The 13,227-nt window shown below is 40.2% G+C and overlaps 3 protein-coding genes across 12 annotated transcripts in view; all 3 read left to right on the top strand.

Moving 5' to 3' along the window:
* The window catches only part of arhgef1b (Rho guanine nucleotide exchange factor (GEF) 1b), a 45,764-nt gene extending 39,132 nt beyond the window's left edge, over positions 1–6,632 (top strand). For 7 of the 8 annotated variants that reach the window (XM_038710974.1, XM_038710978.1, XM_038710977.1 and 4 more), the window contains 8 exons: positions 58–145; positions 238–342; positions 479–531; positions 642–785; positions 898–1,023; positions 2,084–2,256; positions 2,719–2,818; positions 3,675–6,632. In XM_038710974.1, the coding sequence (XP_038566902.1) occupies positions 58–145; positions 238–342; positions 479–531; positions 642–785; positions 898–1,023; positions 2,084–2,256; positions 2,719–2,793 (764 nt within the window). In that variant the 3' untranslated portion in view covers positions 2,794–2,818; positions 3,675–6,632. The remainder of the gene's footprint in view (positions 1–57; positions 146–237; positions 343–478; positions 532–641; positions 786–897; positions 1,024–2,083; positions 2,257–2,718; positions 2,819–3,674) is intronic. The other variant, XM_038710976.1, reaches the window with a different exon arrangement.
* Positions 6,633–7,138: 506 nt separating this feature from the next.
* Positions 7,139–11,411, top strand: cd79a (CD79a molecule, immunoglobulin-associated alpha). Its single transcript, XM_038710982.1, has 5 exons — positions 7,139–7,383; positions 7,829–8,149; positions 8,756–8,871; positions 10,303–10,365; positions 10,549–11,411. Exons 1-5 carry the CDS (start codon positions 7,344–7,346, stop codon positions 10,672–10,674), a joined length of 666 nt encoding a protein of 221 aa, XP_038566910.1. The 5' UTR covers positions 7,139–7,343; the 3' UTR covers positions 10,675–11,411.
* Positions 11,412–11,579: 168 nt separating this feature from the next.
* lipeb (lipase, hormone-sensitive b) overlaps positions 11,580–13,227 on the top strand; it is a 29,687-nt gene continuing 28,039 nt past the window's right edge. The window contains exon 1 of one of the 3 annotated variants that reach the window (XM_038710962.1): positions 11,580–11,721. In XM_038710962.1, the coding sequence (XP_038566890.1) occupies positions 11,631–11,721 (91 nt within the window). In that variant the 5' untranslated portion in view covers positions 11,580–11,630. The remainder of the gene's footprint in view (positions 11,722–13,227) is intronic. The other 2 variants (XM_038710964.1, XM_038710963.1) reach the window with 2 other exon arrangements.

Here is a 13,227-nt window from a genome sequence, read left to right as displayed (position 1 = left end):
TCATGAGATTAATCATTCAGCTGACCAGTTGTTTTTGTTTTTTATCTGTTCTGTCAGATCGAAAGGCCTTCTATGTGATATTTACCTGGGACAGCGGTGCTCAGATCTATGAACTGGTGGCTCAGTCTGTTGGAGAGAGGAAAATGTAAGTATCAGAGAGAAATACATAAATATCATGTTTGTTATCAGAAGGTAATTTATAGGATGAATTGTAATGTGATTTGTGTGTCTTCACAGCTGGACTGATGTGATAAAATCAGCTGTGGATGATCTGAAGAAGAGTGGAGCACCCCTTAAGTTGCCGCTGCCTCTTGTTGGAGGAGCTCCCTTCAGTCCTACTGCGTATGTGTCAAAGTTTGTGTGTGTGTACACGTGCGTGTGTGCATACACGTCTGTTGAAAGAGCAAGACATATTCATCGCCTGCCAGAGTTCACTCATCTCAAAATCTAATTTCTTTTGTCATTTTATCTCTGTCAGGCTGTCTGCCCCTTTGAGCCCGACTGAGAATGGAGGTTTGAAAAGCAGCAGTGGTGAGAACGCAGTCCTTGATCACCTCAACACTTAATAAATTGTACAAATTTGTTACTGTTACACATTTCTGAAAGCTCCAGCCAAAGTTAAGCCTTGTGTCTGTCTGTAGATCGCGATAAGGACAGCTTGATGGATGACAAGTCTTCAGACCCCAGGCACAGGCTGATTGATTTCCTGTCAGACAAAGGCTTCGACTTGATAGGCCATTCCAACAGCTATCAGGAGAAGGTGGCCAACAGTGCTTTGGATGAAGGTGAATGAGGGTCTTTCTTGTACTTCTATAGATAATTTTTTATACAATTGTCTTTCTTTCATATTAGCTTTTAACCTTCTAACAAAACCACTGAACGTGTCTCCTGTGTTAGTCATTTCGCTGAAAAGACTGTTGGTCGGCAGCATCAGTCTATCGGAAGACTCGCAGCCTGATGAAGAAAATGGAGAAGAGCCATCAGAGAGGCCCAGTCAGGAAATAGAGAGCTGTCAGTCGACAGGTAGGCTTTTGTGTTTTTTGTTTTTATTTTTTATTGTGTTTTTTGTTTTTATTGTTTTTATTTTTTTAAAAAGAGAGAGAGGTACATCAGCAGATAGAGAAAACTATTAACCTAAATATAAAGCTAGAGCCAGCAGGCCGTTAGTTTAGCTTAGCGTAAAGATCGTAAGATAGGGGAAACTGCTAAAAGGTAAACACATTTTATCTTGTTTGTTTTTATCTCTACATGTTAAAGTAATAAAGTGTGAAAATGCCATGTTGCAGTTTTATGGAGGTAATATGCCAGATTGAGTAGTGACTTCCTGAAGTCTTATCATCTGCCGTGAGGTTAACGTTACCAGACATGGCTCACAACCAAGAAGTTGTCTAGCATATAATCTCTGTAAAACTCCAACTTGCTTTTCCTCCTTGTTTTTTGGACTGACAAAACAAACAAGATATAACGTGTTAATTAGTGACCTTCAGAGGTGCTAAAGGCACTTTGGATGTATCCAGGAAAGCTGTTTCTGCCTCTTTCCAGTCTCAACGCTAAGCTAAGCTAACTGTCTCCTGGCTCTTTGATCATATTTAATGGAGGGATATGAGAGTTGTATGGATCTAATGTGTTTCTAAAAATGTTCTAACTATTCCTTTAAACATCACGTTTAATTTTAGTTAAGGGAAGCTTCTGATCCAAATATTTTGCTTCAATGCTTCATGAATGGAAAACATTTTCTCCTCTCTCATCAAAATATGAAAAAACACGTTTCTCTTTCACATATTTTGTACATGTACCATTTTCTTGTCAAGCCTGTCCTTTTATATTCAAAAGGGTTATTAAACATGAATAGCGTACATTTCCCAAAATAATTATTTGGTATAATGGCAGAATCCATTTTCTTCTTGTAAGTCAGACTTTGAAAGCTTAAAATGACATTACATAGAAAGTCAACAATATTAGGAGTTCCATTATGACCAGGGAGCTTTACAATCCAAGATTTTGTTATTATAGTTTGAATTTTACTGAAATTCAAAGCAAAGCTGACTCATGACACATTCAAATTGAGTCTTTTCGTCCACAGAAGAAAGCCAGACCACAGACAGGGGAGCGTGGGAGGAGAACGAAAAAGAAGGTGCAGGGGCGAAGGGAGAGGAGAAGAGGAGCATCAGCGCGCCCCTGGTGCTGTCCCAGGAGAGGATGGAGGAAGTGTGCAGGAGGCTTCACAGTCTGGAGGAACAACTAAAGATACTACAGGTGAGGTGGACCGAGAGGGAGAGAAACTGCGAGCAGGTAGTGTGACGGGGGTAGATAAAGATGAGAGACAGAACAAAAGATGGGAGCCGACTGGAATAAGAAACATAGTTGGACATCAAGGATTTCACTGAGGATAACTTAAGTAAGGAGTGAGCTGTGGTATACTTTAGACAAATGGGGCCAAAATGGCACAAAAGAGAAACTAGAGAATAGAAAACCATTTAACCACTGCTGTTATTGCTTGGCTGAAAATTGCCTTGTGAAATTGGACTTCTCAGAAAATGGCTATTATGTCCAGCACTTTGAATGGGATGTGTCAGAGAAGCGGTGAGGGAGACGAAGAGAGGATGTTAAGAGGTGGAGGGGGGGTGTGTGTGTGTGTGTGTGTGTGTGTGTGTGTGTGCGTGTGTGTGTGTGTCTGTCCTCAGTTACTAACGTGAAAATTGATTTTGTGTTTTGCAGACTGTAGAAGAGGAGCACCACAGGCTGCAGGAGGCCCTTTCCAAGTTCTCGCTTGGGGGGGGTAACTTCCAGTGAGACCACGCCACCTGCTGGCCACTTGGTGAGAACTAGCTACTCGAAGTGACAATCAAGTATAATTTAAATTAATGTTTCTGAAGTTTCATCAATCATCATCAAGGTCATAGGTTTAGTTTCAGAAGTGGAGCTAATATGTTTTTCTTATTTCCAGCATCAATCTAGCCAAAAAAGAAATTGGTTATCAGGCTTTCTATAATAATAAATATAATAAACTTTATCTCTAAAGCACTTTTCAAAACAGAGTTACAAAGTGCTTTAAATGTGGAGATCAAGTTAACGTGCATATTAATGTAATGGATTATTAATGTGCTAAACCTTCTTAAAATCATATTTAGTTTACTTTATAGAGACATGATAGTCACTTTTTGCATCATTTAAGAGAAAATCATCTGTAAATTAAAATAATGTTTTAAGATGATTTTTCTACACAGAAAACATGAAAAAGAAGCAGAAGCACCTTTTTCAGCTTTGAGAATTATCTGCAGTCCTCCTGCCAGGCTTTAAAGGACAAAAACAACACTCAGCTTGTATGTAGCCTGGAAGGCGAAGGTCAAGGCAAAAAGGTCCCCAAAACACTTGTAGATGTAATAACTGAAGACAACACTGATAAGCAAATCAATTTTATTTTTTCAGCTCTTCTCATAGGCGTTTTTTGTTTTTGTTTCTTTGCTGCTGTGAAGAGGTAGGACAGTGTTTAGAGAGATTTTAGTGACAAAATTGAACTGAAACTGTAAAAGGAAAGGAATAGGATTTTGTAAAGTGAGGGGAAATGCCTGTCCCATCCCCAGTGGAAATGACGTCCTTGTTCATCGTCAATCTCATTAACTTGACATGTAGTTGTCTCATTCAACCTTTCCCTCGTCTTCTCTTCTGTTTAGATTTTTACTGGTGCTGGTTTGGAGTGCAAGAGTGACTTTCGGAGGCTTCCCTGGAAATTCCTACACTCATAAGTCATGTCTGGACCCTTTGCTGCATTGGAGTGCACAGTGCAGTGGTTCAGTGATGAAACATGGGATGGGACATATGTGCATGTGTATGTGTGTCTGTTTGCGTGCGTGCTTGGTAGAGAGGTATACAAAGAAAAGAAAAAAATGAGACATCCTACTTTAGAGTGGGAGCTCGTTTTTGTAGAGAGGTGCCAAAAAAATTATGCAATATATTTGCTGAGAGAGATGCTGCCTAACAAAATGTAGTGAGTGCGATCTGCTGTAACACACATACGCACACCAGAGACATGCACGCTAGAAAATAATTTACATTATTGCCAGTAGCAGATGCACAGTAAAGGAGAAATCCTATGTTTGCCTGCCAAGTTAGCTATAACCAGGTGGAAGCCTTAAAGGGCCAATGTATAGGGTTTGAAGATGTATTGAGATACTACTGCTGATATATAGTGTTATTTCTAGTCTATGCCAAAGTACCACAGAGATGCACTTTTTCTAATCAAAACAAGTGAAACCAACATTGTCTTTTGCAAAATGTATTACGTTGTTTTTCTATTCAGTACAGTTTTTTAACTGTTGGGCTTCATGTAGGCAGCCCTCATTACTGAAAATACTGCATGCAAGAAAGTGTGTGTATGTGTGTTACACAAAGTTTTTAATTAAGGACGTGCTTGTTTGGAGGGTCCTTACTGTCATTAGGTCACAAAGAAACATTTACAAATAGTGGCACCATAGGTAATCATGCTGTTAATAATGGAGACTTGTTTGTATTTACCGCTTTTATTTATTCCACTGAGTTCTGCTGGGTCAGTGAGTTGCCTCACCTGAGTGAAACTGTTACAGCACTGGGCCAAAAAGAGATGAAGCAATGTGTTAGAGAGAAAAAAATCATAAGAAGGCAAACCTGGAATGTGTAAGAAAGATCAAGGTAGAGGTGAAGAAGAGAAATGTAGGGTCGGGGAGAGAGTTAGAGGCTGTTGCTTTTGGTTTATTTGAAGCAAGCTTGAACCAGACGGTCATCAGGAGATTTGGGGGGGGGACAACATGAGATTAGAATTTGCGCTCACTGTACTGTAGAAAAATATAGACACACATACACATGTACAAACCTACAAACACTGAGAGCCCAGTGCTACAGAAGTGTTCACAAAGGTTTTTCAGTGCCAGCATCATTTTGGCAGTGTGAGGTTATAAATTGTATTATAGGACATCAGATTCACATGTTGTTAGTAAAAGATTATATTCTTCCCTGGTAGAAATATTTGTATCAAAATTGAGCTCTGTCTGTGTATTTTATTCAGCAGTTGACTGTAATTATAATTATGATGATATAATTTCTGAGTAGTGGCATAACTGTGGCCTTGCACACAGGACCAAAGACAAAGCACCGTTAGATCCTCAACATGAGCTGTAATTTTCTTAACGACACGCTTCATCTGTATATTTGCATGTCACTTAATGCTGATGCAGGAGAGACGGAGACACGTGTTGGAGAAACTCCAACACGTGTCTGGCTACTTAAGTGAAGGGATTTCAAAAGCACTAGTTGTCATAAAAATACCTGGTCTCAATTGTCTCGTAAATGTACAAGTAAATACTGAGGCAAAGAATGTCGGACTGCTCTAGCCTTGTGAGCGAACCCAAACAGAATCTGTAGATGAGCGATTTCTTGCATACACTTCAGTGACTTCAGTGTCTGTCTGGGTCAATAAGTGTAAAAGCCAGTGTGACTGCCATAAGCTGTACTGTTCTGACCTGGATAGAGGACTGTTAACACCTCTGGTGCTAAATTGAACACATGGGACCTGTTTCAGCAAGCAGAAAAAGGACAACAAGACAGAGGAGCCAGATGAGGATACAAAGGAAACATTGAAGGTTTGGAGGAAGGAAGACTGCAGTCTCATTCCAACGTCTCTCTCCCAGTACTGTAATCATGAACGCTTCCTGATTTGCATTCTCATTGTTGTTGCCACAACAACAAATGCCCCCTCTGACCCTATTAAAACCTTAGTATGAAATTATGCAAATGATGGTTTCATTAGTCATTCAAATGTCACAAGTTGCTAAATTATATAAGTTTGTGTTTGAACAATTCTGTCATCCCTCCTAGACATTGTACATAGATGTTAGCTTGAAGGGGAAAAAAAGTAGAGAAAGCATAAATTAACCCCACTCTTTGTGTTTATTATGCTTATTAGCCACATGAACTTCTTGATAAACACCCTCACTTTCCATAGCATGATCACCTTTTCCTACCGCAGTTTTACTATATGTTGTTGTGTATTTCATTTAATTTTCTTAAACGGGTCGGGGAGGTTTTTGTTACGGTTTGGGTTTTTTTTCCCCAAACAAGCTTTTGTAATTATGTATATGCATTTGGCCATAACGGTGAGAGAGACAGGACTTGTCTGTAACTTGTCAATGCATAAGTGAATTTAACAACTATGCAAATATTGTATCTGTATTTTTGTGGCGTGCATGTTAAAGAGTAAAATCTGCTCTGCACTGTGGCTATCCAGTTAAACAATGGGATACAGATTCAGATCATCTCAACCAGGGATTTTTAACTGTAAGACTGCAATAGTCAGCAGGTGACACTCAGTTAACACCAGCTTATGGTGATCCCTTCACTCACTGGCTGAATGACTACTACAGGCACTTCTCTCTCTCTCTCTCTCTCTCTCTCTCTCTCTCTCTCTCTCTCTCTCTCTCTCTCTCTCTCTCTCTCTCTCTCTCTCTCTCTCTCTCTCTCTCTCTCTCTCCTCCAGATGCTTTTCCTCTTGCATTCTTTATACAAATATCTAGATGCATAGAAAATGTATTTATAGAGTGGTGCCTTGTTCTGATGATCAAGTTGTTTTTGTCATAAAGGGCTCTAAAGTCTGCAATACAATCACTGTTGTTTGGTTGTCTTTCATGGAGGACTGTGAAATTGACCTTTGAGAGTGAGAGACAATGACCCAGTCACTAATAAGCATTGAGAGATCATCCCAGGATTCTGTTTTTAGCAATAGGGTTTGAGCCCTCCACCAACTTAGCCAGCCAGCGCCCTGTATAGAAAAGACACTGCTCTTTGTTACAAGGCATCTGCCATCTTTCTATCTATAAACAAGAAATATGCAAGAACTATACTGTGTATTTGGCTTTTTATTTTTTTGTAAGAGGCTCTTTTAATGATGTATACTTCAGGAAAATTGTGGTACGTTCTGTTTTTTAATTCTTCATTTTTTAAATAAATTGAGGAAACAAATGCCTGTTTTGTCATTTTGAAAATGCTGTGTTATTAAAATGTAAAAGGTTTGGGGTTCAACGTTAGCTGGGTGTGACTCTTCATGGGTAAACAAAGGGTTTAGATGGATTGTTCTGGGATCCTTTGCATGTTGAAATATATTGTATAAATGCCTGCAGATATAACTTTTATGCAAATGTGAGATGGTCCAAATTCATTGAAGCGGAAATCCTGACTGAGAGAAAAGCCGTGTGTGTGAACACCCGTGTGTTAGTACAGAAACAGTGAGGACTGCGACCAGTGTTGTATAAATAATTGTATCTACATTATTTTAGTCCATTTTTTGATCTCTGGATTAAACCTTTGTAAACACAATGGGAACAGTTGTGAACTTTATTCTCTGCAGCATTGTTGGTGAGTCAGATCAAATTATTTTAAGTATACCATAATATCTAAACTTATTGTATAGTGTATAAATACTAACAAGAACAATTTGTTTTAAATTTTCTGTGTAATTATCTTCTGTATTTTGTAGGAAATAGGGATTCCTACATGTTTTTACATAAAAACTTTTGGCTATTTTGAGTTCTGCTCCAGTGAACCATATCTCCTGTCAAAGCAGATGGCTGTGCTTATCATGTTGCATTTTTGCTGTATTCATTTTGGTTAATTATGCTATACATTTAAAGCTCATTTGATCTGCTTATGTTATTCAGCTTTTAAGACCACATTGTAAATACAGGTTATGCAATGTGATCATAATTAAATCATTTGAAAAATGTTGGGTTAATATCAAATAGGGGTACACATATAATAAATGCACAAAATAACATGATGCTAATTGTTGCTTCCTCCACAGTGGTTATTGCTCAGGGAGAGGTGAGTTTAGAGGCGGACAGGCCCTTTCTGAGGGTGAAGCTCTTTGAGACCGCTATCCTGAAATGCTGCTACAAGTCCAATGTGAAGAACGTGACTTGGGCCAAACACAAACGTAACGAAAGCATTCCTATTTTGCCATTGTCAGACAGTGTGACTACAAATAACACAGAGGACAATGGCATATTTTGTGGCATCCTAACCTTAAAATCAGCCCGTTTAAATGACACTGGGTTCTACTGGTGTGTGCTGATTGACGGTAGCATCCTCGACTACACGCATGGCACCTACCTGCAGGTCTATGGTGAGTGTTTTGTGTGTGTGGTGGTGGCAGGGACCCTAATTGCAGTGCAAACCAAATGGAAATGCTAGTGTATGTGTGCTTAATATGGAGAGATAGGAGTCAAGGTAGCTCTAAGCACTGCTAACACCTAATAAGCCATAAATCCTGTTAACAGTCTATCCAAAGAGCTGTGTGCACATCAGTGTGGTCTCATTACAGTCTGCTGCCCAGACATTTCCTTTAAATAGCACCAAGATTAAGTCAAGTTGCAATCAAGCTAACGTGTGGAGGCATTGACATACTGAAATGCCATTTTGCATCACTATCTCATTAAATACGGATGGCAGATGCGGAAATGTCACTAAACACCTCTGAGGATTATGTGTGAGATAACTTGCATTTGTTTACAAGAACACCTTTACCCTTACCTAACAATACTATCAGTCACGTATATGTTAGACAGTGTTCTTTACACTAAATAGTACAGTTATATAACAAAACAGGAAAAAACATTTAGTTAGCCTGATTCTTTTTTTAAATGTATTTTAAACACTCTAGCATCTACAATGCACAACTGTTGTTTTGTTTGTTTCACCTTTGTTTGTTTCACCCTGACTATATGCCTAGAACCACTGGAGAAGACAATAAGCCTCAGAGAAAGTACCAAAAACAAGATCCTGACAGCCGAGGGAATCTTACTGTTGCTGTGTGTGATTGTGCCTTCTGCCAGCCTTATCTTCCAGGTCAGAAGGTCACATTATTATGACTGACTGTCCATGTATCATACACTGATCTATCAACTACCTCAGACCCATAGCATTGATGTTGAAGCCATGGTTAATTTCCAAAATGTCTCAATAGTGGTATTGCCTTTTCACTCATGTCAACACACCAGAAATTACTTTGACTGTATCACATGCAGCTATAAGTTTCTCAAATGGTTATTCTCAAATGGGAACCACGATGCCTTGCAATCTCGGTTCCCAGTATCAGCGGAGCTGGGAACTTGTTGATTCAACTAAAAATGTCGCAATTATATGCTAGAAAATATTTGCAAAAAAGCTAAAAACAGGAAATGATGTAATATCTTCGCTTTGGAAAGGCCAATCCACACCAAATTTGCAGTAATAATGTGGGACGCCCCCCTGAGGTCCTGTGCAAAATTTGGTGCAACTTGCCCCTTGGTGGCACTATTTATACAAAAAAAATTGTTCGTCTAAAACCACAAGGCACATTCACATGAAACCTGAGCCGAATTGTTCAGCATGGTCCCCTTACTACAGGCACCAAAGTTGACCCAAATATGCCCATAGGTGGCGCTGTTTTTGCAGATTAAAGATGTCAAAAAAAATCCCATTGACTTACATGCATTTTATATCTCCATAACCACAAGTCCGATTAACACCGAATTTGGGACAAATGTTCCTCATTGACCCCTGATGACACCTCAAAAATTTGGTGGAATTCAGCCAAAAGGTATGTCTCCGTGTTTTGGGGAGGCTGCCGATTCCTATGGTATAGGACACGCCTCTGTGCGATGACGTTTTCATTTCACTAAATTGCCAAAACTGAAAAACCTATTTTAATTTACTCCTCCGAAGCCGCAACTCCGATCGGCACGAAACTTGGCAGAGACCATCTCTGGACCAAGCCAATAAAAGTTTGTAGATGGAATTTTGATACGCTAAAAAACGTCCGAATTATAAGATAACAAATGTTTGCGCAAACGGTAAAACAGGATGTCATGTCAGGTCTTACGTTTGCAATGGCCGACCTACACCAAACTTGGGGACCTTATCTATCACACCCTGCAGAGGGGCTGTGTGAAATTTGACGTCAAGCGACCTCTAGGTGGCGCTATTAATTGGAAATGAAATAACACTCCCATAGACATACATTCATTTCACATCTCCGTAACCGGCTGCAAACTCCTTTCATTTATAAGTCTGGTCATTTATTCTCCACGGGCCCCGCCGTGGCTCGGGGGCCTGTGATTATGGGACAATTAATCATGGCGGGCCCGGGCCGACTCGCAACTTCTCTGGGAATTAGGGGCGGCTTGTACCAGGAGGCTTGGACCCCGCTTATAACTGCTTGCAGTTCTAGTTTTCTTATTGTATCTTGGGATGTTGCACCATTTCATAGCTTTACCAACTTTTGTTTTCCCCTCACAGTCAAAGAGACTTAGTGAACTGGAGAAGAAGAAAGTGACGAAGGAAGAGGAAAACATTTACCAGGTGAACTTGAAATGAGTCACATCTTCTCAGAGTCAAACACATGTCATGGCATGCATATAAGAAACAGCAGGAAGAAACATGTGTATGAACATGTTATCTTGTGCTACTAATCAATTTAACATGAATGTTTCATTGATTTTTGTGTGTCTATCTGATTTCCATCTTCCTTATCTCATACACCAGGGGCTAAATCTGGACGACTGTTGCACCACATATGATCAAATCGAACGTTCCCAGGCACATGGCCCATACCAGGATGTTTGCAACATCATAGAGGAAGAGGAGGAGATTCAGCTGGAGAAACCTTGAAAGAAAGGAGAAGAGATAAAAAGGGAAGGAAGAAAGGGAGAGTACTAAGTCCTATGTCAAGAGCTGAAGTTTAAGTGTGTGATATCTGAATATCAGGTTCATTCTTTAGCTCACACATTGGACTTTTGAGTTGTGTACATAGCCTGCAGTTATAGTTTTAGCATCTGACCACACATTGTTTTATCAGCTTCTTTAATTTGAGATTAAACATTTATTTTTGACCTTGGAAACAGCAAATGACAAAACAGTCTTGCCTCTTCATTCAGGGCAGTAGCCAGAATTGAAACAAGCCCCTCCACCCCAGGTCATGTCTGTTACATTCAGATGTGTATTTTATTTTGTGTATGCATTTAAAAACAGTGTGGTCAACTCCAAAATGTCTGTGTTTTATCCTGAAATGATGAAAATGAAACTATCCTTCACGTCCCTAAATAAACAGAGGATATGCACTCTGTGGCTTCAACAGTAGCTAGAGGCCTGCACTCAGTAGCTGGTCTGAGTCCATTTCTTTTTAACATCATGAAAAATCCATCTTCTAAGGAAGGTCGTGTGATGTGATTGAAAGCTCCAGAACTGCTCATGAGTGGACCTGGTGGTGAGACTGTTTAGTTGTCGGCTCCTTTAATATTCATTTAAAAATATAGAAAGAATGTCTTGCATTTTATTGGATGATTTTCTTGTGTATTACAGTGTATTTGCTTGTGTGCTCAAAGAATAAAGTTGTGTAATAAATCCTACAAATTGCGCCATACATTCTCTAAAGACCTTAATGCCCCTCTAATCTGTACTCGCCTTTCCGGGCGGGCGCTTGTCAATTTTCCAGTGTCGTGATTGGCTACTGGACCGCGACGCAGTCGTTCATTGGCTTTCGTATTTGTCGTGGGCGGGGCCTTGGCCGTCCCAGGCAGGTATGTAGGAGAGATGTGAGAGGCGGTGCGTAAACAGAGTGGGCGAAGATGGCGTCGAACAAGAAGAGTGGTGGGAATAGCAGATATGAGAAAGGTGTGAATGGAAGGCGCTCATCGAAACACAAAGAGGGTCCAGTGGGTGAGTCTGTCGGTGCCGTGCCAACCTCGTCACAGCCTCCCTGTCGCTTTCCCCTTTAATAACGTCCCCTCCTTTTTTGTTTTTTTTTTACGCGCACCGAACTGTCACCTCCCGCTAGCATCAGTTAGCAGCTACGTTAGCTGGCCTCATGTAGTCAAAATGAAGAGCTAGAATTTAAGCCTCTGGTTCTGCCTCAGCTGCTTCGGTCCTGTGATTGTTGTGTGGCATCAAAACGAGGAGGCACTGAGAAAATCTATACGTGACGTTGAACAGTTTGAAAGCATAGAAATAAGTGTCCCCTGTCAACCTCCTCCGCTGCTGTCATAGCCATAGTTCAGAGCATCACCCGGTGGTAGTTACAATAACGTTATTTGTAACTTACAGTTTGTTGTAGCTGTCGTAGTAATGCTATCGCTGTAGTAGACTTTAACTACTAACACATTTCTCCACGCTGTATTTATATTCACCTCATGACGTTCTGTACCCCCTAACAATCTCAGCCGCTGACACTGACAGGACCAACCTGAACAGGTACTTCAGTCATAACAAGAGGGGAAGGGAGGGGATGGAGTTAAACTAGATTAACCTAGTGTGTCACTCCCTGTAACTGCATAAATCGATTAAGCGAATAGATAGGGTAACTGGTGACGCTCCTGTGACATGGGTGCAGGCTGACCCATGGTGACGAATGTCTGGGAAAGAAGGTAGCAGATTTAACAGGATGCTGCCTGCGGGCACTGTGGATCAGCTGTTCTGACCAAACAAACCCCCTCTGTTGCTCTATTCACCTGTTAACTAGGCCACTCTCACTGTAACTGGAACAATCCAATCAGTCCAAAACCACCACTACTTTCAAAATATTTCTTTAGCTTTGTCAGGAGCCTAACAATAAGGGACAGTGTCTGTGTCTTTGCTATAAAAATAAAATACGTTTACGTTTCTGTTTATGAATGGTGTGTTTTATAATAGAAGTGGTCCTTTTTGTAATGAGATAATAAGAGTTAAGAGAATAAGAGTTTTAACCTAATCCTACTTGTTACACGAGGTTACTAACATGCTTAGTTTTCATCAGACATAAGGATCAGATTATTTATTTTCTGTGTTCAGTAAAGGCATTGCATTATAAAATTGAAGGGAAGCCTCATGTGTTACATTTGGAGGGGGTGTGGAGCCTCATTGTTGCTAGTTTCCTGTTGTTCGGTTTGGCCTTGTGTAAAGGAGCTCAGTTTGGGAGAAGGGTCAAAGCCTCCTAAAGGCAACAATACACAGCCCCTTCTGCTGGCACTTCCTTTTCCCTGTGCACAGCACAAGATTGCTATATTTAAAGCCTGCTTCCTATAGACATGCCATTTTGTAGAGTATCAGACATCTGAGAAAGTCCAAAAAGACTGACCAGATACTCTATCTTTTCGAATGAAAACATAAAATAATTTTACCTTTTAACACTGCCTGGATTTGGCATGACTGATGATGACTACTTGCATAGATGGATAAGGACATTGTGGA

The sequence above is a fragment of the Micropterus salmoides genome, unplaced genomic scaffold (assembly GCF_014851395.1).
Source record: "Micropterus salmoides isolate LMB-PRFRI ecotype aquatic unplaced genomic scaffold, ASM1485139v1 Ms_hic_scaffold_11, whole genome shotgun sequence".
In the NCBI taxonomy this organism is placed as follows: Eukaryota; Metazoa; Chordata; class Actinopteri; order Centrarchiformes; family Centrarchidae; genus Micropterus; species Micropterus salmoides.
This window is presented reverse-complemented; position numbering and strand designations above follow the sequence as displayed.